General features: G+C 37.9%; 1 protein-coding gene across 2 annotated transcripts in view; it reads right to left on the reverse strand.

Moving 5' to 3' along the window:
• LOC126354093 (transcriptional regulator ATRX-like) overlaps positions 1-24831 on the reverse strand; it is a 479559-nt gene that overhangs the window by 138721 nt on the left and 316007 nt on the right. For both annotated transcript variants that reach the window (XM_050003480.1, XM_050003481.1), the window contains one exon: positions 16583-16758. In XM_050003480.1, the coding sequence (XP_049859437.1) occupies positions 16583-16758 (176 nt within the window). The remainder of the gene's footprint in view (positions 1-16582; positions 16759-24831) is intronic.

Raw genomic sequence — 24831 nt, forward strand, 5'->3', positions numbered from 1 at the left:
ACAATTACAGCACAAGATCACAACACATCTGTTATTTAAAATGCATATTTCTAATAGCACAGAACATTTATCTTAAGATCTCTCTAAAGTAAGCCACATTCAAATGATTCAAAATAATATCTTCCAATTAAAAAAATTAAAAAATATTAAAACTGTCATCTATAGGTTTATATGACAGATGCAAAAGTGCCTTGACCTGGGAACCTCAGCATATATCTATATTTCAGTCATTTTGTGAGCATGTAAAGTGCTATGATGGATCCCATACAGGTGGAGCTTAGGCATTAAAGGTTGAAAACAAAATCGACAGAAAATTTGTGTGCCAACTATTAGACTACAACGTACATGTATTAACTTTTATTCAAACTGGTGTTTGGAACATGGGAAGTTTGTCCATCAGTGAAACAAATAAAATTCTACCATTTATCTTCAGGAGTTTTCTTTCTTTTTTTCCCCTTCTCTACTCAAAAATCTAACAACACTTGTGACAATATTACTACTACACTTGTGTTTGCTTAAATTGTAAATATGTTTGGGGATTTCTGTCATAAGTAAATTACTGTATACAGAACAGTTTAGAGTTGCCATAATGTGAACAAATGAAAGTTGAGGCAAAAAATTAAATTGTTGTTCTACGTTTGCAAATATTACAAATTTCAGATAAAGTGAAACATTGTTTCATTTACAATGTCATACTTTCAAAAACAATTCCAAAAACCAGATTTCTCAAAGAAAGTAAATAAAGTTGTAACAGCAGTTCAGCATAAGCAGGAATAAAATAACCATGATCTGCATAGTGCAAATAAAAGCTTAAATATTGGTAAATACACAATGAGGCCAATTTTTGCTTCACAGAAAGTATGTTTAAGAAAAAAACATTAGTATTTGCAGATAGAACTTTGTATTTAAATACTGCCAGCACTATACAATGCAGAAAGCAATACTAGCAACCAAATGTACAGCGAAGATGTGTTTTGTACAAAATGAAAGTGCGACTGATGAATATTATACCACTTGCATTAATTTGTTTACACAATATTATTTTTTGTATTACGTAAATTGAGAAGAAACCTGCTGCTGATAATGTAACAGCATCAAAATACGTATTGTGCAATAATTCATTATCTGATAGAGGGATAAACATAAATCATAGCAAAACTTCCTGGCACATTAAAACTGAGAGAGTTGTGCTTGAATAACTCAGTCAGTAAAGCACTTGCCCACGAAAGGCAAAGGTCCTGAGTTCGCATCTCGGTCCAGCACACAGTTTTAATCTGCCAGAAATTTTCATATCAGCGCACACTCTACTGCTGAGTGAAAATCTCATTCTGGAAACATCCCCCAGATTGCGGCTAAGCCATGTCTCTGCAATATCATTTCTTCCAGGACTGCTAGTTCTGCAAGATTTGCAGAAGAGATTCTGTGAATTTTTGAAGGTGGCAGATCAGGTACTGGCAGAATTGAAGTTGTGAGGATGAGTTGCTAGTTGTGCTGGTAGCTCAGTTGGTAGAGTACTTGCCTGCTAAAGGCAAAGGCAAAAAAAATTTCAAGTATCAATCTGGCACACAGTTTTAATCTGTCAGGAAATTTCGTATTAGTGCCTACTCCGCTGAAGAGTGAAAATCTCCTGGAAACATCCCCCAGGCTGTGGCTAAGCCATTTCTCAACAATATCCTTTCTTGCAGGAGTGCTTGTTCTGCAAGGTTCACAGAAGAGCTTCTGTGAAGTTTAGGAGGTAGGAGATGAGGTACTGGCAGAACTGAAGCTGTGATTACCACGAATGAAGCAACAGCAATATCCCACACAATACCACATTATAGTCATCACGAAATATTAGTCATGCTCAGTACATTAATGTAATATATAATCTGAACAGTTGCCTAATGATAAACTGAGACTTAAAAGGAATAAAAAATGTCTTAATTAGAAATACGAGGGTCGGTCAAAAAGTAATGCCTCCCATTTTTTTTCTACTTAAAAAAATTAAGTTAAGTGAAAAACTTGAATTGGCGCCATTCCTCAAACCTTCTTCTGCAATCCACTGCAGTAGTAACTTTCTGTGTCAACAGGTGGCAGCACAGCAGAAGTTTGTAAGATGTCCGACATCGATGTTCGTTTGAGACAGCGTTGTGTGATTGAATTCTTGAATGCAGAAGGTGAAACGCCCATACGCATTCATGAAAGACTGAAGAAGGTGTATGGTGTTGTGACAGTGGATGTCAGCACTGTTAGACGATGGGTTCGTCGTCAAAACTGTGCGATCGGCAGGGAAAGTTATGGCAACAGTTTTCTGGGATACAAATGGTGTGATTCTGGTTGATTTTTTGGAGCAGGGATGCACAATAAATTCTGTTCAATACGTCACAACCCTCAAAAAACTTAAAGCACGTCTTTAGCGAGTTCGCCCAACAAAATCAATGGCAGATGTTCTTCTTTTGCATGACAATGCAAGACCACACACCAGTCGTCACACCTCTGACGAGATTGTCAAAATTGGATGGGGAGTTTTGCCTCATCCCCCATACAGCCCTGACCTGGCACCATCAGACTTCCATCTGTTCGGGCCACTAAAAGAAGCTCATCGTGGGATTCATTTTGAAGATGAGGAGGCCATCAAAACATCCCTGCGTCAATGGCTTAGGAAGCAGAGCTGTGATTTTTACCGTGCTGGGATACATGCCCTTGTTCAAAGATGGACCAAAACTGTAGAGATGGGCGGAGATTACATTGAAAAATGACAAAATTATCCTCAATGTTGTGGTTTTCAACCTATGTAATTTCATTTAAATTTCCTGACAATTAAACGTAGAAAAAAAATAGGAGGCATTACTTTTTGACTGACCCTCGTACAATGCAGAAAATATTAAGTAATACTCATTTTCTAACAGGTACCGCTATATTGTGAAATTTAATTTTCAAGAAACATTACTTTTTGAGAGTATACAAATGGTGTAATGGGCTGGAGCGAAGCTGAGCACCTGAAGCATGTATCAACTAGTAAATACTGGCATTTTTTTTAGCACCATTTGCTGAACAGCTTCTGATGCCTTGATCTGACTACAGATCAAAATACATATATTTACCAGTATATTTTGACCCTGTCGCTCTAACATTATTTAAGTTCAAAGGAAAATATTGTAATATCAAGACAGTAAAGGCATTGTCTTCTCTTCCAAAAAGATATTCTAATGTGAATACTGCAAAGCCAATGTATTCTCTTTTGGAAAAGCGTATTTGAATGCAAATATTGTAATTATTTACAAGACAAGAAAAACAAAAATGCAAAATAAGAAACCAAAAAAACTGATGCCACTCTGAATAGTAATGCCAATTTTCCCTAAGAGGGTCATAAAGAATGTCTGGTCATTGTGGCCCGGGACAGAGCATGTGCATGTGAGTTCTGTTGTGTGAACTTCTGCAGTTTCCTACTTCCAAAGAAAGATTTTTTTTTGTCAGAAAACGTGACTGTTTACCTCCCACCCCCTTTTTTTTACCTGTCTGCAATTCAACGCCTTCTCTATGCAGAGAGTAGAAATCTATCCTTTTCATAATATTATTGTTATTCCATTCTGGACTTATAATTATTTGTTTTAAGAATAGTTTACAATACATGAGCTGGAATGAAATTTATAACGAACCAAATGCTTACATAAAATTTAATCTATTCAGTGATAAATTAATGTCATATCTGAAAATAGCTTCTGTGTGAGCCAATCAGAAAGGACATTAAACAGCCATGTAAAAAACCATGGATTAATACAGGGATTAAGATATCTTGTGAAAGGCGAAGAGAAATATGTCTGTTGACAAGAACAACAATGGATCATGCAGCAGTTTTGCACATCACAAAAACTACCGAAAATTACTGAATTTTGTAGTGAAATGAGAGACAATGGTTCAAATGGCTCTGAGCACTATGGGACTCAACTGCTGCGGTCATTAGTCCCCTGGAACTTAGAACTACTTAAACCTAACTAACCTACGGACATCACACACATCCATGCCCGAGGCAGGATTCGAACTTGCGACCGTAGCAGTCCCACGGTTCCGGACTGCGCGCCTAAAACCGCGAGACCACCGCGACCGGCAAATGAGAGACAGGGTAAAAGACAACAGAACAAGATAACAACACTATTGAATTACATGGAAGGGCTATAAATGACCACTCACAGGTGGCAGATATGTTTAATAATCCATTCTTACATGCAGTAGTAAATATTGGGACAAAGAGTTGAAGAGAAAAATCAATCATATGGATGTCTCATACTTTTCTTCTAAAATTGAGAAAATTATATATTCTTGGAAAAATGGAAGTGGATCTGCATTTGATGGCATCAACAGAGTGCTAAAAACCTGTTCCTGTTTCATGAGTGCTGTCTTTTCTGAAACATGTAATGTATCACTAGCTCTCAGCATTTTTCCACAGAGACTGAAATATGACATTGTCAAGCTCCTCTAGAAGAAAGGTGATATGAGAGATGTCAGTAACTCCTGACCTGTTTCACCACTGACATGATTCACCAAAATTTTTGAGAAGGTCATGACTTAGAACAGTATCCTACCTGAACAACAATAATGTTGTTATTGTTGTTGTGGTCTTCAGTCCTGAGACTCGTTTGATGCAGCTCTCCATACTACTCTACCCTCTGCATCTCAAAGTAACTACTGCAACCTACATCCCTCTGATCTGCTAACTGGATTCACCTTTTGGCCTCCCTCTATGATTTTTATCCTCCACGCTTCCCTCCAGTATTAAATTGATGATCCCTTGATGCCTCAGTATCAGTCCTACCAACCAATTCCTGCTTTTAGTCAAGTAGTACCACAAATTTCTCTTTTCCCCCATTCTATTCAGTACCTCCTCACTAGTCCGTGACCTACATATCTCATCTTCAGCATTCTTCTGCATAGCCACATTTCAGAAGCTTCTATTCTCTTCCTGTCTAAACTGTTTATTGTCCATGTTTCACTTTCATACAGAGCTACACTCCATAAAAATACTTTCAGGAAGGACTTCCTGTCACTTAAATCTATACCCAATGTTAACAAATTTCTCTTCGTCAGATACGCTTTTTGCCATTAGCAGTCTATATTTTATATCCTCCCTACTTCCACAATCATCAGTTATTATGCTTCCCAAATAGCAAAACTCATCTACTACTTTACCAGTCTGATTTCTTAATTTATCGCCTGATTTAATTCTACTACATTCCATTATCCTCATTTTGCTTTTGTTGATGTTAATCTCATATCGTCCTTTGAAGATTGTCCATTGTGTTCAACTGCTCTTCCGGGTCCTTTGCTGTCTCTGACAGAATTACAATGTCACTGGCAAACCTCAAAGTTTTTATTTCTTCTCCCTGGTCTTTAATCCTTACTCCAAATTCTTCTTTTTTTCCCCTTTACTGTTTGTTCAATGTATAGATTGAATAACATTGGGATAGGCTACAAACCTGTCTCATTCCCTTCTCAACCACTTCCTCCCTTTCGTGCCCCTTGACTCATAACTCTCATCTGGTTTCTGTAGAAATTGTAAATAGCCTTTTCTTTGTGTGCTTTCCCCTGCCAAATTTACAATTTGAAAGAAAGTATTCCAGTCACATTGTCAAAAACTTTATCTAAGTCTACAAATGCTATGAACAAAGGTTTGTCTTTCCTTAATCTATGTTCTATGAGAAGTTGTAGGGAGAGCATTGCCTCGTGTATTCCTATGTTACTCTGGAATCCAAACTGATCTTCCCCAAGGTCAGCTACTACCAGTTTTTCCTTTCTTCTGTAAAGGATTCGTGTTAGTATTTTGCCACCGTGACTTATTAAACTGATAGTTCAGTAATTTTCAAACCTGTCAGCACCTGATTTCTTTGGACTTGGTAGTACTATATTCTTCTTGAAGTCCAAGGGTATTTCGTCTGTCTCTTACATCTTGTTCACCAAATGAAAGAGTTCTGTCATGGTTCACTCTTCCAAGACTAACGGAATGTTGTCTACTGCTGGGACCTTGTCTCAACTTAAGTCTTTCAGTTCTTTGTCAAATTCTTCATGCAGTACATCTCCCTTGTACAGGCCCTCTATGTAATTCCTCCATCTCTCTGCTTTCCATTATTTGCTTAGGACTGGTTTTCCATCTGATTTCTTGATATTCATACTAGTTAGTGGTTCTCGTTTCTCCAAAGGTCTCTTTAATTATCCTATATGCATCATCTTACCACTATGTAGGCTTCTGCATCCTGTACTCTCACCATTCCTGCTTAGCTGTTTTGCACTGCATGTCGATCTCATTTTTAAAAATGTTTTTATTCTCTTTCACCTGTCTCATCTATTGCATTTTTATATTTTCTCCTCTCACAGATTAAATTCAATATCTCTTCTGTTACCCAAGGATTTCTACTGGCCCTAATATTTTTACCTACTTAACCCTCTGCTGCCTTCACTATTTCATCTCTTAAAGCTACCCATTCTTCTTCTACTGTATTCCCTTCCCCTGTTCTTGTTAGTCATTCCAAAATGCTCCCTCTGAAACTCTCTACAACCTCTGGTTCTTTCAGTTTATCCAGGTCCCATCTCCTTAAATTCCTGCCTTTTTGCATTTTCTTCAGTTTTAATATGCAGTGGTCAGAGTAAACATCAGCTAGTGGAAATGTCTTACGATTTAATACTTGGTTCTGAAATCTCTGTCTTACTGTTCTATAATAAATCTGAAGCCCTCCAGTGTCTCTTCCATGTATACAACCTTCTTTCATGAGTCTTAAATCAACTGTTAGCTATGATTAAATCCTGCTCTGTGCAAAAACTACTAGGCAGCTTCCTTTTTCATTCCTTCCCCCCAGTCCATATTCACCTATTACTTTTCCTTCTCTTTCTTTTCCCACTATTGAATTCCAATCCCCCATAACTATTAAATTTTTGTCTCCCTTCACTATCTGAATAATTTATTTTATCTCATCAAACATTTTCTCAAGCTCCTCCTCATCTGTGGAACTAGCTGGTATATAAACTTTTACTACTGTGGTGGGTGTGAGATTCGTGTCGATCTTGGCTATAATAATGCATTCACTATGCTGTTCATAGTAGCTTACAAACGTTCCTATTTTGTTATTTATTATTAAACCTACTTCTGCATTACCCTTATTTGATTTTGGATTGATAACCCTATATTCACCTGACCAGAAGTCCTGTTCCTCTTGCCGTTGAACTTCACTAATTTCATTTATTTCTAACTTCAACCTATCCATTTCCCTTTTTAAATTTTCTAACCTACCTGCCTGATTAAGGGCTCTGACATTGCAAGCTATGATTCATAGAATGCCACTTTTGTTTCTCCTGATAACCCCTATCAATCACAGTTTGGATTTCAGAAGAGTTGCCCAACTAAATATGCCATTTAGCATTCACACATCCAATTTTACAAGCATTAAATAGCAAAATAGCAACTGTTGGTATTTTCTGTGACCTATCTAAGGTACCTGACACTGGGAATCATACAGTAGTCTGCTAGATAAAGTGAGGTCTTATATGGAAGTCGTGGTATATGCAACCAATTTTAATGCGGTTCTGCAAAGCTCAACTGCAGGTCTCATATGTGAAAATGACCTTCTGTCTAATATACAACAAGGAGAACTGGTTCCCTTTTGTAGATGACACTACTATTTTAATCAATTCAAACATGGCATAACAACAGATGAAATGGTAAATGATTTTCTTGAACGTATTATTGAGTGGTTTTCTATAAATGGTATCACTCTCAATTTCAAAAAGGCACAATATGTTCAGTTTTGCACATGTAGGGGTACTAAGCCAATGAGAACTGTAACAGTTACTGAGGGATTAATAACTAGGGTGCAAACTTCAAAACATTTAGGTGTCCACATTCATAAGGATTTAAACTGGAAAAACAGATTTTTAAACTCCTGAAACAACATAGTCAAGCCACATTTACACTTTGAATCACTGTAAATCTTGGGGAGAGACAAACTAGTAAGTTGGTGTATTTTCATTTGATAATGGCATATGAAACACTGTTCTGGTGTAACTCATCTTTAAGAAAGATGCAAGAATAATGTGTGTTCATCTGGCAAACATCCATTTTACGGACATGGGCACTTTGATTACTGCTTCTAGCATATTTATTCCCCCATAAAGTTCGTTGTAAATAATCTGCAGTAGTTCAAAAGAAACAGTGATTCACACAATTACAATACCAGAAGAAAAAATTGACATTCATTACCCTATATTAATGTTGTTTTTAGAAAACCCAGATTAGATCAAAGAAACCATAGATTACTCAAGGAGTAAAGGTCTCTTGTAAAACAAAAAGGATACTGTATCTGTAATCAGAAACAGCTCAACATCTCTGGTGTTGATGCTATAGCTCAAACAAGGCATATTGCACAGTAATTAAGTTATTAATACAGACATAAAGCAAATGCATTACGAGAAAACAATCACAAGGAGAAGACTGGGAGAATCACGTATGAAGAGGAGCAGATAGCATTAAGACTAAATGGAAAATTTAACAGATATATGCAGTGTTGCAAAACTTTCTGACAGCATTTTGTTTCATAACTGTTACAGAAAAGATGGAGTTGTCAAGTTCATTAGATGCTGCCACGGTATATCTTAGACCAGTTGTTGCAAAGAACTTCAGCAAGATTTATATGATCCTTACTACACCAATGTCCACTACCAGAAGTTTAAAATCAAAATTCTATGGTTATAACAAAATATCAATGAAGTTAATTAAAGAGTGTACTTTTGATTTTAGTAAAATATTAAGCTATTCAAGTATTTTGTTAAAAAAGGAGAGAAAGAAATACCATCAAATTTTCATCCGATTTCACTGTTTCTACCATTCTGGAAAATTTTGGAAAAGGTAATATCCAACTGGCTTCTTAACCAGCTGAGACGAAATAATACAGCATATTGCCAAAGTCAATGTTAGGATGTCTCAAGGGTTCTGAAACTGAGGAAGCTATTTGCACATACAATGAGAGCATAGTTAATTCAAAAGATATTAAATTACAGACTGCTGGTATATTCTGTGATCTGTCAAAGGTATTTGAGTGTGTAAATCATGATATCCTTTCAAGTATGTTAAAATATCATGGTGTGCTGTGAAAAGCTCCCAAATGGTTCAAATTCTATATCTCTGACAGGAAACAAAGGGTGTCAACAGAAAAGACATGTGTTAAGCTATCATGCATCATCTAACTGCAAACTACTAACATGTGGTGTCCCACTAGGTTCCATCTTAGTGCTCTTATTTTTTTCTTCATCTCCAACATTACCAGACACTAAGTTTGTTTTATTTGCAGCTGATACAAACATTGTATCAAGTAGAAAATCAAGTATAGTAATAGAAAGATCAGCTACTGAAATTTTAATGGAGATTAATAAATGGTTCCTACCCAATTCTCTATTAACAATTTTTTGGGAAAAACACTGGGAAAATAATCAATTTTTTACAATATAATGCAATTCGATAGATAAAAAAGATCTACTCACCAAGCGGAGGAGAATATGCAAGTAAAGGTATTACAGTATGTTAGCTTTCGGAGTCAGTGCCTCCTTTTCTGGCAGAACAGCTGAAGGGGACCGAAAAGGGGTGCAGGAGGATGGGTGAGGTTTAGCAAAAGGGGTAGAGTTCAAGAAAGTCACCCAAAACCCCCGAGGTCAGGGGAGGTTTTCCGCTAAGCTCTCAGGTTTTCAAATCTCATCCAGTACAGTCTCTAACAATCAATCTTTCCTTCTCATCACATCCAACAAGTCTCGTCTGACCTGGGGTTTTGCGACTTTTTTGAGCTGTATCGCTTTTCCTTCACTCATCTCCCTTCCCTTTCAACCTTTCTGCCAGAAGCAGAAGCCACTGGCTCTGAAAGCTAGAATACTGTGATACCTTTCATAAGTGTGTCCTCCTGCCACCACTTGGTGAGTAGATTTTCTTCATCTATACAACTATATGAAGTTAAGAACTTGTAAGAAGTTTCCTGTCAGTATATTCCTAAAATATGATGACAAATAGATGGAAGAAGTTGATGATAAATCGGAAAAGCATACTACAGAATTGCTAGAGTGTCTATGCAAATCACTATTTGCAATCCGAAAATTGTCAGCCAACATACTGCAGAGGGCTGTTATACTAGCTATTGCTACGCAATATATTTATTCCTTAATAGAATTTGGCATTAAAATTATATATCTTTCTGAAACTAACAGCTGAGATCAGTACTAGATATAACAATAATCTTCACATAGATTTAATGTCATTTATTTTAGTCCAGAGAGGTGTCCATTATTCAAGATAACACATTTCAATAACTTGCCAGAAACCATAAAAAGTTTAACTAGTAATAAAATTCAGTTTAAAAGGAGACTAAAAGATTTACTGGAGGCCAACTCCCATTGCTTCATTGTTGAATTTCTTAGCAGAACCAACTGAGCTGTATTTCAAGGCAATAATGTGATTGCTATAGCAAGAACAAATACGATTTATGGTACATATAAGGGTTGCCCAGAAATTATGCACAACAGCTTTTTCTTCAACACTTCTTTATTGAACATACTGAGAATTATACACACGAAGAAAAGGTGATTTATCTACACACCCTATGTTTCCATGTATTCTTCATCCTATTCTATGGCCTTCCTTCAGCACGAAACAAGGGCGTGTCGGTACCAATCCTTGTTCTGGTGGCAGAACCAGTGCTTCACTGTGTGTATTTCCTTTGCTGATTGACAGACGCAGCACCAACTGCCGAGTTGTAACGCATCTGTCCTCGCAAATCACAACGTCAGGTACGACAGCCATGGATGGTCTCCCCAAGTGCTATGAATTGTGGAACTCCGACGAACCACCTTCTGATGACCTCACCCTCCTTGCCCAGTGACTAACTGTACTTCTGTCAACAGCAGATGCTCCATAGACTTTCCACAAGCATCTGTGAATATTCCCCAGTTTCTCTGCAGTGAGAAATTCTGTGACAGCACATTGCTTGTAATGTACATCACCTATGGATGCCATTTCGAACCTGTCCTTCAGCTAAGCTATCTGTCAGAAATGACGGAAACTTGGCGCACTCATTCAGGAGAAAGTGGTGCATTACTTTCTGGGCAATCATCGTAGCACTTTGTACAGCATGCATAAGATAAAATGAGGTACAGGTTGCACGTGGCACTCGACACATTGACTGGACAACAGTAATACAGGTTATGAAATAGATCTAGCACTCATTTGCGATCATTTAAATAATTTCGTTTCTTTGTAAGCTTGCTGCAGCGTGCTGACCCAGGTGGCCTCTATAAGGGCCTGTGAACCGTACGGACATGCAATCTCTGAAATGACTCCTCCATTGTAGGGAGTGGGAAAACCACATACACACAGAAAAACACTAGGCACAGAAAAATACATGGGACAGAAAAAAAATGCATAGTACAGGAAAAAATGTATGGTACAGAATAATAGCACTAGGAAGATAAAGCACCGAATGCAAAAGACACTGAAATTATAAGTAACGAAAAACAATGATGGCACTGACGTCCATTTCATTGTCTCACAATTGTGGCTGCAGCAGCATATGGTGTGCAGTCACTGGGAAGTAAGGCCAGAACTGATGATGGGCAGGTTGGCGTGCTTCTCTCATGAGAGCCCATAGGCCGGGGGTGGCATCTCCATAGCGATGTCCTTGTTGAGGTCAGCATTTGGCACTGGAGGCATCAGCAGGGACACTGGAGACAATGGCCACACAGGAACCAGCAGCGAAGGAGGTGACAGTTGTGGCATCAAGTGCAGTGTGGGCTGCACTGGTGACAGCAGCCAAGGAGTGGGGATGGAGGCAGGAACCCCAGACAGCGACCTGCCAGGCAACAACCCACACTGTCGTGTGAACTGGACCATCTGTGACACTGGAACAGGCATTGGCGGTAGCAGAGGAGGTGGTGGACCCTCTGGAACAGACCCCACAATGTGTGGCCACAGCTGGTCAAAGTGACAGGATGTTTGCTGTCAGGAGTGCGGATTCTGAACAGGCACAGGCTCTGGTGATGCCTGATGACAGCAGGAACCCAGTTCGGCCAGTGGTCGAAAACATGATCCAGAAAGGTGCACCTGGCTGGATCTATCATGGAGCTGGTGATGCTGATGGACACGGCACAGGATGCAGCAGGTGAAGGAGGGTCCATGGTTGGTGTCCATGTAGCAGCTCCACTGGGCTTGTTGCCCACCAGCGTGAAATGGTACAAGTTCAAAAAATGATTGAAAGCAGCTTCAGGGGACTTGCCAGATACATACTTTCACATCTGAGTTTTAAACATCAGAACCATGCATTTGGCCTCACCGTTAGAGTGAGGATGAAACAGGGCACCTGTGAGATGGCACACACCACTAGCCTAACAAAAAGGTGTAAATTCTCAAGAAACAAACTGGGGACTGTTATCGGTAACCACTGTATACGGAAGTCCCTCAGTTGCAAAAATCTTAGACAGGGCCAAAATAGTGGCCACCACAGATGTGGACGGACAACGTGTCACATGGAGAAAATTGGAATAGGAGTCCACTACAATGAGCCAATACTAATTTAGGAAGGGTCCAGCAAAATCAAAATGAAGACATCCCCACAGGTGCTGTGGCATCAGTCAAGGGCAAAAAGACGCTCATGGAGCCACCTGTTGCCGAACACAGTGTGTGGAAGCAGTGATAAGCTGTGTTATGTCCCCATTTATGCCCTGCCAATACACATGCTGGTGGGTCAAAGCTCTGGTGCAAGTGGTCCCCCAATGACCGACATGCAGAAGCCTCAGTACATTACAGTATAAATAAGCAGAAATCACAACCTTATGGTGCAGTGTCCTCTGTAGCTAACAAAATAACTCCATCAAACACAGAATGGTGGTTCTGGAGGGAGAAGCAATGGATCGAAGGCACATGGCAGTTTTTTTTCCAGCCAACTATGCCACATGAAAGAGAAGACCTGACTAAGTACAGGATCCATGGCGATGGCTGATGCTATAGTGGCACTAGTGATGGGAAAACTGTTGACCATGTTCTGGTTCTGAATACCTAATAGAAACAAACAATTCATCCTGATCAAATGCCAGGTCCGGACCATTTGAAAGGCAAGATAAGGCACCAGGGTTGGTGTGTTGCACTGTCGGATGGTAATGGATCAGATAACAATAAAGGAGGAGGAAGGGAGCCCACCACTGCAAACGATGTTCTACCTCCCCCAGCATGGAAGCCAAAGGGTAGAAAAGAGCAACCAATGGCCTGTGATTCGTGATTAAATGGAACTTAGAGCCATACAAGAAGACATGAAATTTCTTGAAGGTGAACACAGTCTCTAACGCCTCCTTTTCAATTTGCAAATACTGCTGCTGAGGGGGAGTTTAAGTCTTAGAAGTGTAAACAATGTGTCTTTCAGACCCATTCACGTATTTGTGCACCAATGCTGTGCAGAGAGGCATCTACAGCCAACACAAGATGCTCACCTAGCTGAAAGGTGGCCAGACACAGGGCAGAATGAAGCTTAGATTTAGAGAAAACAAATGCTCAGTCACAAGTTGGGGACCATAAAGAAAAAGAGAGAGACATTTTTATGCAAAAGTGCAGGCAGGGGCTGAGCAACAGTGAGCGAATTAGGTAAAAACTTATGGTAGTATGCAACTACTTATGGTAGTATGCACTACTTATGGTAGTATGCAACTTTACCTAGAAATGCCTACAGTTCCTTAGGGAGGTCGCTCGTGGTAAAGCCGCAATTCTGTTAACATGGAGAAACAACAGTATGATCCCTGTGCAAGAAACTTCGAAGCTAGGTACCCAATTGACAGTTGAAAAAACTGAAACTTGGCAAGATTGTACTTGAGACCCACAGACTGCAAAACAGAAACCAATGCTCAGAGATTGCCCAGGTGGTCTTCAGTGGAAGAACAACAATATCGTCAAGGTAACTGTTACAGCCAGCACAGAGACTGTCAGCTGTTCTGAAAAACACTGAAAAATTGTGGTCATGCTGTGACATCAAAAGGCAAGCATTGTTATTGGTGTAGACTGAAAGTTGTACAAAACAAAGAGAAGACACCTAGTGGCCTCACCCATGGGGAGCTGAAAGTATGTTTCTGTCAAATTGATTTTGGAAAAGTAGTAGCCACCTGATGATTTTGTGAGCAACTCATCAGGGTGGGGTAAAGGGTACACATCTTAACAGTGACACTGAAGCTGCCACAGAGGCAAAGCTTACCTATTGACTTCTTAATGATGAACAGTGGTGGAGCCCATTCACTGGAAGAAATAGGCCAAATGACATTGAGCAACATCAGTCAAATTCGGCAAAGTGACTGGCACCTGTTGTACCCGAAAAAAATGTGGGTGGTTGGACTCTATCAAGGTAATGTAGACTTAAAAATTGGTAGCACAGCTGAGCCCAGGGCAAAACAGAAATAAAAATTCAAGGGATCTGACACTAAATTTACCTCACTGACAATGGAGAAACCAAAAGCTTTAAACGAATCTTACCTGAACTGGTCTGTAGTATGGGAATGACCCACAACAAGGAAGGTGAGAGAGTGAACAAAAAATTTGTAAGAGACAGGAGCAGTGAACTGACCTAGTATCAGAATCTACTATTTACTGTAGCTGACCAATTTCTGTGAAACCTGTGTAAGGGGAGGGGAGCCAAGGCCACATATGTTTGTGCATTTACTAAAGTCACTAAAAGTCCTGTGTCCACTTCCATTTTTAGTGGGTTATTAAACACACACAAATCAATAAACAATTTGTTCAGGGAGACAGTCATTGTAGAGATACAGTTTATGTACTACTGTGTCCGCCACATCTGAAGAGGAGTGACACCCCAACACAATGTGGCCTTTCTTTCGACACTTGTATGCAGCATGCTCTTTCTGGACAAAGCAGTACGGACAAGACAGAAGGGAGGCACGTGGCTGCTGTTGTGAGGCAGCTTGTTGCTGCTGTGGCCATAACTGATGCTGTCCCACATGACGTTGAGTTCAAGGTTATACTGCTGCAATGGTTTCATGGTCATCCTGAACATTGGCAGCATACCTAACAGGGGCTGACTGAGCAACCTCCGATATCTTCCCCCACAGAGCAAACTGATCAACTGCAGCCCGTGACACTTCAAAGGACTGTGCTATATCAAGCTCATCCACGAACATCCATAAATGTTGGATTCTCAAACTTAAGTGTTGTTTCGCAGACTTCCCTATCCGAGGCCAGACAAATAACAAGAATACACACCATGAGTTCAGCGTAGGATTCGCGATGGGTACTAGTGACAAATTTGTAATGGTTCAAACCCTGTAATTCTGCAGCCCAGGGATTGTAAGAATGGTTTGAGCATTTCTGGCAATGATAAAATTCTACATGCGTCACAATGGCATGCATTCTGTCACAGTAACAGGTTGAGAGAAGCTTGCACATTTTGTCAAATGATAAGCTGGCCAGTGTTTGCAGAGATGTTAGTTGCACCACAATAAATAAATGCACAGTGAAAGCCAGGAAAGAAAGAAAGAAAGCCCTACACAGGTTTGCATAGTCCATGTGAACCTCGAAGTCTTGGCATAACCATGTCTCATATGAGTACCAAACTTCTGTCCGTTCATCATATGCTCTGATGGGAGAGAAATCTGCTGCAAACAGGCACATGCCACTTGATTGAGACTAGTGATGTGAGTGTTCTGTTGTTCCGTGGAAGCTTGCTGCTGGAAAATGATGTTGGAGTATTTCTTCCATTGAGATGTTTCTCAAGTGACTGAGCACTGACACTAACACGTGGAGAAAAAGTAACCCTCACTGGCTGACAGGTTTGCTATAGCAAGAACAAACACAAGTCGTGATAGATAATACTTAAAATACAATGAAGTACAGGTAATGCGTAGTACTCAATGCACTGGCTGCACAACAGAAACACTTTTTTTTTTTTTTTTTTTTTTTTTGCGTCTTACCGGAGCATGGCAGGGGGCTGACCCAAGTATTGTGTATTCTTATTTTCTGACGTTCAACATACTGGTGGATCTCCTCACTATGGATCTATTGGAAAGTACATCTAATCTAATCCAATCAAAAAGTGGTGCACAATGCTGTCACTAAATTTGTGATCACCTACCTAATACACAAAATGGCTTTCTGACAGCAAAATTAAATTTGGAAACAAGCTGAAAAGTTTCTCCTACATTGTAGAAGAATTTTTATTTTTGTGATGTGTAAAGAGTGGTGCGTAGAAATTATTAACTCACACCACTTAATTTTTAAGCTCCATATGAACAATCAACGAGTTCAAAGTAATTTCTTCATCTCATTCTCCTAAGAGCTGACTTTGTTCTCCTCCTTAATTCCAGAAGGAGTGTCTAAAGTTAAAATACGATTATTTTGCACCATGTTCTGTTGACCATTCCCTTATTAAGTGACGATTAAAAGAACTTACTATAATGACATTTATCATCTTCCACCTCCTCATATTCAATGTTTATAATAAAAATAGCACAGAAAAATCTGCTCCCTGTTTTCTTACGACAACAAGTACTAACTTCAATTATGAAAAAAATGAGATATCAGAGAAAAAACTTTTACCTGAACAGAGCTTTCCAGCATTTTATGCAGGACATGTGCACGCCGCTTCATAACTTTAACATCATGTAATGTGGAATCTACATACTGTCCATTACGAATTGGATTCACGAATCTATTATCAAATTCTTTCTTACTGCCAAGCAAATTAGGTTTGACAAACTGGACCATGCAGTGATCTACAAGAAGACAAACACACAGTTACTTTCATAATAAATAAGTTACTGAAAAAAAAATTAAAAAAACTGAATACACAGGTTTAATTATATTAGAAACAGCATTTGTTACATATGCCTATACTGGGGAGGAGGTAGATAGATAGATAGAGATAGAGAGAGAGAGAGAGAGAGAGAGAGAGAGAGAGAGAGAGAGAGAGATGGGCATGGGGGGAGAAGGTGTGCTGAAAAAGAAATTATTCGAAACATATGAGTCATACTTATGTATCTTATGCCTCACGAAACTTTCCTTCAAAAGAATTCAAAAACAGTTTATAATCGATCCAAATATTTTCTCCAATTTCAATTCTGCATCAAGAAAGGAAAACATTAAACACAGTAACACAAGCTATTTATCAAGACGACATATGAAGTATTTGACATTTTATGAAAAATGCAATAAAAGTTATGTAACAGACTGAGCCATTGTATGGGGTGGGCAAAGTAAAACTGGCCCAAAAAATAAACAAAAGACTGACACTGAACTGACCAATGTTACTGAACAAGTATACTGCCCATAACAGAAAATTCAAGTGTTCTGTGATGCATGACTCACGAAAAATGTATGTAGAACTGTTGTGTAAATGTTTGAGACTGGAAGTGTTTTGGCAAAGTCTCCAACAAAGCCTTCAACGAAAAACATAGGGGAAGAACCATGTGAAACTGTGGCTACTTTCAGCAGCCTCTGTAATGTTCATAAACAAGAACCAAAGACACATCAATCTTACTGTAAATATTTTCTGGGCCAGTTTTATTTTGTCCATACTGTATGATCTCCTTCGTACTAAGCAGATCAGTAGTTTCATCAAAAGCAAGTAAATTGCATGTTTACAGTAAATCACAACTAGTAACACAATGGTTCTATTTGCTATAAATGGATACTACAGCTCAGCTGAAACATACAATAGTGCTCCTGATGCCATTGTGATTGTTTTAATACAATAGAGTTAAGTTAATATGGAACATTGGTTACCCCAATGTGACCTAATTGGAGAAGCGCTTCTGTAAGTTACCTGTGTAATTGTGATCTAATTGGAACAGTTACATGAGTAATTAATAGTTGAAAGTAAATGGTTTTCATGACTTTACATAAGTACTGTGGCAAATAGAGATGTTTGGGGAAATGCTGGCTGACTATACATCTGCTTCAGAAAACCTTTCAGTGTAACAATGGGAAGTAGGGGCAGTGGAAGAAAGAACTTTTATACCATTCAGAAGACATAGTCTGGTTTACTGACAGGCTGAAAGCAGATGAAGGTTATGGCGCTGGGGTAAACGAAGCACATCCTAGACGAGAGAACACACTCTCTCTGGACAAACTGGCTGTGGTATTCTAGATGGAGTATTTGCTTTGGGACAGTGTGCAGAGTAGAATCTATGCAGGTGCTAAAAGGACTGTAGAATCTACATTCATTCAGATAACCAGGCAGATCTGAAATCTCAATCAGACCCTGTGAGGAGATCAAACGATGTCGCAGAAGGCCATGAATCTTGTGAGGCCAGAGGAAAGCACCAGGGTGAATCTGCTATGGGCCACTGTTTACTCAGATGTTAGTGGTAATGAACAAGATGATAGGTTGGCAAGGGCAGTGGCAATGACTTTGTTGGACTGCAACTTGTCCTAACCATCACTAAGGCAATAGTAAAATCTAAACTACATAGCTGGGTCAGGCAACAACAAGTAGAATATTAGACTCTTTTGAAAATAAAGGGGGCGTTGGTAAACTAATAATGTTTTAAGAGAAGCACTGCAATCTTCAACAAGCGGCAGATTAAACTCAATGTAGGTGCAATGACTGGCAATGGGAACTTTAGAAATACCTGCAGATGATGGATATACAGAAAGATGCCCCCAAGTGCAGACTATGTGCTGTCATTAATGAAACTGCACTGCATTTAATTCTTCAAATGTGAAGCACTAGAGGGCATATCATACAACATAATTGGATCACTAACACCCAAGGAGATTGTATCTAACAAAAATCTAGGAAAGAGTCTCCTGTGGTTAATAACCACAGTCATAAATCTGAGCTTCCTCCAGATAAGGTTAATAATAACTAGTTTGTTTGCATGGCCATCCTCCACAGCAAGTACAGAAATATTTGTTTGTAAATAAAGCTGCCTTTTCTTGCAGGACTTAATTTATTTTTCCCAGGTGCATATTGCTTGTTTTTTTCTTCTTTTTTCCCTTTTTTTTCTAAGGCACCTTCAGTGGGATCTAGAACAATACAGTTTTATTATTTTTATATTATTAAACAAAACAAAACTGGATGATAATCATAAAGTTTTAATAGTGAGGCTCCAAGAAGTGAGAAACACAACAGATGACCCATTCTAATCACAAGCATGTAGAATTCATAATGGGAAACCAGGACAGAGCTATGAAGAAATTTCCTCAATTTGTATCAGGCTTTATAGTGAATACAAAAGCTATAGATTCAATAACTGATTTTAAGTAATATCACTAAGAACTGCAACTCTACTTTTAAAACAATTAACAAAACTTACAAATTATAAATACTCATGCTCCTACAAATAAAAAATAAAATCTAACAAAAACAAAGGAAAATCCAGTTGCCTGAGGGTGCAGTCATGTGTAACACTTTCTGATGAGCCTATCTGCAACTCAACATCGCTGCGATATGGTGTGTCACAACTTTCATTTTCATAATATTGCTAACAAAAACAAAGGAAGAAGTAGATACATTTTGGGAACTTCTCAAACAAACTGTGAATGGAATAAATAAATGGAATGTAAAAATCTTACTGCGAGACTTTATTGCCAAGCTGGGAAATGAAAGGAAATATAAAAATATAACTGGAAAATAGAGTCCACATAACTTCACAAGCATGAATGTTAAAGACATTACAGTGACACTGTCAAGACCTACTTACACAAGGCTCTAACAAAAATTTGGAGAACAGAACAATTCCCAAAAGATTGGATGATAGCTGTCATCTACCCACTACACAAGAAAATGGATAAAAGCAATCCGGAAAATGATGTCTATAGAGGACTCTCTCTCCCAGAGATTTTGTCCAAGATCCTATATGGCAGAACCAAGGAACAACAGGAACAGGAATTAGGGGAGTATCAAGTAGGTTTAACATCATGCATGGGAATGTTATGCAGAGCATATCATTACTTTAAAATTGATTATGACATACTACAGGAAATGGAACAAATCTCTGGCAGTAATATTTGGAGACTATAAGAAGGCATATGACTGTCTCTATAGACCTTCAGTATTAAAAATTTTACGGAATCTGGGATTCCATCCAAAACTAATTAAACTAACAGGATTTCAGGATTTACTGTAACCACCACCAAATTGAATGTTAAATTTAAAGGAGAAATTTCTGAATTATTCCTCATAAAAACAGGCTTAAGACAAGGTGACTGTCTATAACCATTACTGTTCACCTCAGCACTGGTATACATAATGAGGGAATGGTACAAGAATAACACAAAAAATGTAAGAACTGGAAGTGTTAAAAAGATATATGTCAAAACTGCTTGGGATTTGCTGATGATTTCGTTCTGCTAGCCAGCAATGGTCAAGAAACCTGACAACAAGTTAAATCACTACAAGAAACAGCATAAAAATTGGCCTTAGAATATCATTTGAGAAAAAAAAGAGATTATGCTAACTGATCTACCACTTGCGAACAAAATTACTATAGAGCAGGAAATCAAAATTGTTCATGAGTTTAAATATTTAGGTGAAATCTTAACATACAAAATAAGCGAGAAATCAAAATGGCAAAATGGATTAAAAAATTGAACAAAGCATATTACCAAAAACACACACAACAAAAATGCAGCTTCAAAAACCTAATTCAGCAGAGATTAACAAAATACTAAGACATGGGAGAATAGCTTCAAATGAAACAGAATACAAAAAATATAACCAAGAATGTGCACAACCAGAAAGAAATGTATTTCATCCTTTGGACATCTGGTGAGAAAACCAGAAAACAAAATTAGAAAGGTAATACTAGAAAAATTAAATGGATCACAGGAATTATGAAAAATGTGAGAGAACTCAAAATTAAAGTTGATGATCCAAATTACAAAACAGAGAAAACGAGAAAACTGCAAGACACACAAACAAGACTACATATTAAGATCAATAAAAGGACTACAGGATCTCACACAAAGAAAGGAAGAAAACATCTGAAAGAATAAAGAAGTATCAGACAGACAGAAGGACAAAAAAGTGCTACATAATATTAAATTATTATAATCCTTGTATAACCACTACACTACTGATTTGTCTTGTTGATTTGTTACTGAAACGATTGCATGTGAATAACTACAACTTGTATAAACCTTTTGTGTAACTGACTAGATTGGTCACCCTGAAAGCGATAACACAAAAAACTAAATAAATAGCCTCTTCCTGATCCCTCAAGGGTATTGGTTGACTCTACTAGAATGACAGGGACAGAAACTGTACAATAAATTATTTTCAGTGTGGGCGACAGGTAGCTAAGACCACTGTTGTTAGGTCTCCCTGATTAAACCAAATCAAATTAATCTACTGTGTAATTTCAAATGCCTTGCATATTCTTAATATTTCCCCCCTTAATTAACTTCCCTAATATTGTAGAAATCAAGCTGCTTTTTGTTCTGTATAACATTGGAGTTAAGTTTCAGAAAATTAAATATTTCATTACAATTAAAATTACTTTACACTATGTACACTTCATTCCTCAGATACATCTTTTCATCTTTCATAACAACTTTTCTCTTTTTCTCATCAGAGATAGTGTCCCTACACATAATATTCTACAAACTATCCTGTAGCTCACCACAGGTGTTGATCTTCCTTCCTTTGTGTACCTATTTCATCTCCTACCATACCACAGATATTTAGGTACATCACTCTGTTTTTATCTGAGGTACTATCACTCCTATCTTGAAAATACCAAGCACACCTTCTCATTAAATTACTCATTATAAAATTGCATTAGCATAGTACATATATCGTTTTAATAGTTGTGTAAGCACATTATAACTGTTATTTTACTGGTTATGTTAGCGCATCATCACTTAATTCAATGGAAAACTATCCTGCTGACTCTTCCCCTTGTCACTATGACACTGTTATCGTAAACACGCACACTAAAGTGACAAACTAAAAAAGAATACTCTACCACCATGAACCTATCAGGATTGTTGAAAATAAAACTAAATAATTTAAGGATCAATTTTCCTCAGAGTCAATGCCTAGGGTAAATATGCCTCTACTTTTAGATATTAATAATAAATAGTCTTCAAATGCACATATAATAATTCTTCATGACCGTACTTACCAGTCAACATAGAAACTGATAGTGAAAAAAACAACCCACAAGTATAGAGAATGGTATAAGGGTAGGACTGTCGTATAGGATATGAAATACAAAAATACAACAAATTATTTGGGGCCATGTAAATGTCAACAATAAATTCACAAGGAACATGAGCTTCTTGATGGAGTACATCAACCTATCTGATGGCCTTTTGATTCTCTTCACAAATGCATCCTATTGTATTTTTGCCATTACATTTCCAATCCGAAATGCAACCCTACTTTTACATTTTGTAAAATCTCCCTCTCAATTTCACATGTACATTAAACCCATATAGTTTTCCAACAGGGACTAACATAGCTCTTCTTTCATTAGTGACTCATTCCCCCTTTTTACTGTTAAACCCAAAATAACATATTTGTCTATCAACATAAATTGTTTTAAAATATCAGTACCAAGTGTTACATGACAACAAAAGTTTTCCCAATTTAATTTTATGTTGTTTATAAAAGCCATGTACATATTTCTCTCACCATTCATGCTGTATCTGTGAACCAAATTTAAATAGTCTCTCCCAGATCCCTTACATACAGTAGAGTATAAATGACTTTGTGCCTTTAATGTTAAAAAATTTGCTTGTGTTTTCTTGGTGTCAACAGACAAATGAGGTGCACTAATAGATGATTCACTCTTATCAACAATTTCTTGTTTGATCAAATCATTCATAGAATGAAATTCTGAGACTGTTCCTGGTGTGACTCAATAATATGTTTCCCAACTTATTGATTTTGTTAAGTTATCCTCATATATATTAGTTGCATCTAAATTGACATTTGTCTATAAGTTAATGTTGGTTTGTTCTATCTGTTCTCTCATTTGATATGTATCAAAGGGATTGCATGTGTCTCTTGCAGTGTAAATAACAGCTTCATCACTGATCACCCATCACAATTAGTCACTCTCTGTTGGTGCAGTCAGTCATCATTTTTCCATTTTATCTTCTTCAAAAATCGTCACCAGACGTAATGCTGTGACTTTCGACTGCACAATATCAACGACAAATGTTTTCATAATAACTACTTTTTAGCATGTAGTTTAATATACACACTTCCTTTTTTCAATCAGTTATTTATTTGGCTGCCAGAGGCAATAGCACAATTTCACAATAATTATCCAAGTAAAAGCACAATTTTACAATAATTATCCAAGTAAAACAAGTTTTTTTCCCTCCCCTCTTTGAATAATGTTTCCTGATCAATTTTTGTTTAATATTACTTGCTTTTATTACTCTTTGTGGTATATATTAGTCTCTCCTTTCTTTCAGCAATAAACTTGACCTGCACCTTGCACTTGAGTACCACAAATGAGTGGTTTTGATGTTCAAATATCAATTTACCTCTTCCTTACCTTTTTTCCTTTATTATGATGTCTTATAAGACAGTTCAGGTTTCCTTTTATCTTAAACTTGCATGTACATAGGAAAAGCTATGCTACATTTTAAAAATCAAGCAAATAACATATTAAGTCCAAGCTGCAATTTGAACAGAGTACATCTGTTCTTGCAAGCCCATGTTGATGACGTGTCATCCTTGACAAATGCAAATAAAAATAACAACTGTATACCACTCTGTACCTTTACATCTGACACGTTATTTTATAACTTTTTAGTTGCGAGTGTCATTTGCGGAAATAAACAATCTGTCAGGATAATTTTACATTTGTTCTGAGAAAGTGTTGGCTGTTCTATGTTGTCTGTCCTTTCCCTAGTTTCTTGTTCTTCTTGTCTGACATTTCTAGCGCGTATCTGTATAAAAAGTAATCATCATTATATGTGGTTATTAATTTAGCCTACATAATTAGTAGCATTGAAATATGGGTGGTTCCACTCTGAACAAGTACCTTCTGTGTACTATGACTGTCACAGAGGATGCACATAACCTGTTACAGGTTGTCGGCAGCAAGATTCAGCACCTCCACAAAGGGATGGAAGTTTTGGAGTTATCATCAACTGTACAGCAACCAATAAAAACGATGCCATTAGTAAATCTGACCTTGGACCAAGTGCAATCATCCATGTTGGGTACCTCTGTTATGCAGGGAAGTGACATCAAATCATACACAACAAGATTACCAGTTCCAGTAATCTCATCCATGTCATGCTTGCACACATGAGTTAAAAGACTTTCTGCTTGCAACTCATTTAATTCTTGTGTGTCACACTTACAATTGCAGGCCCCACCATTTATGCCTTCACATCCTGAAACATCGTTTCTGATTCTGGAGAACACTTCAACACGTCAGTAGATCACGTAGACCATAAAGCAGTTTACAATGGCGATCAGCAACTTGGAACAACTAGTGGTCACTTAGTTTCAGATTTTATATTGCACCCACCTCACTCATTAACCCACCTTGCTCTCAAAAAGGATTTAGTTGCTCATTGCACTACAATACCTGAACAAAAGCTCAAAGAAAAACTACACCATGAAAAATGTTGTGGCAAAAATCCATCAGGGTTTTGGAGATATTTATGTGCTATGATTGACACTAATGTGATTTTTTATGTGATGCTTTCCCGGCGTACTGATTGTTCCATAAACACACGGGAGAACTGCCAGATATCAGTAACTTGCTGCCACGATATTTCGGCGCAGAGTCTTCAACTGTTTATCTACCATTTATTGGGAATATTTCTTCACAGATAGGCAAAATATTGAGAAAGTATCAAGTGAGAGTCAT

The sequence above is a fragment of the Schistocerca gregaria genome, chromosome 3, assembly GCF_023897955.1.
Source record: "Schistocerca gregaria isolate iqSchGreg1 chromosome 3, iqSchGreg1.2, whole genome shotgun sequence".
Lineage (NCBI taxonomy): Eukaryota > Metazoa > Arthropoda > Insecta > Orthoptera > Acrididae > Schistocerca > Schistocerca gregaria.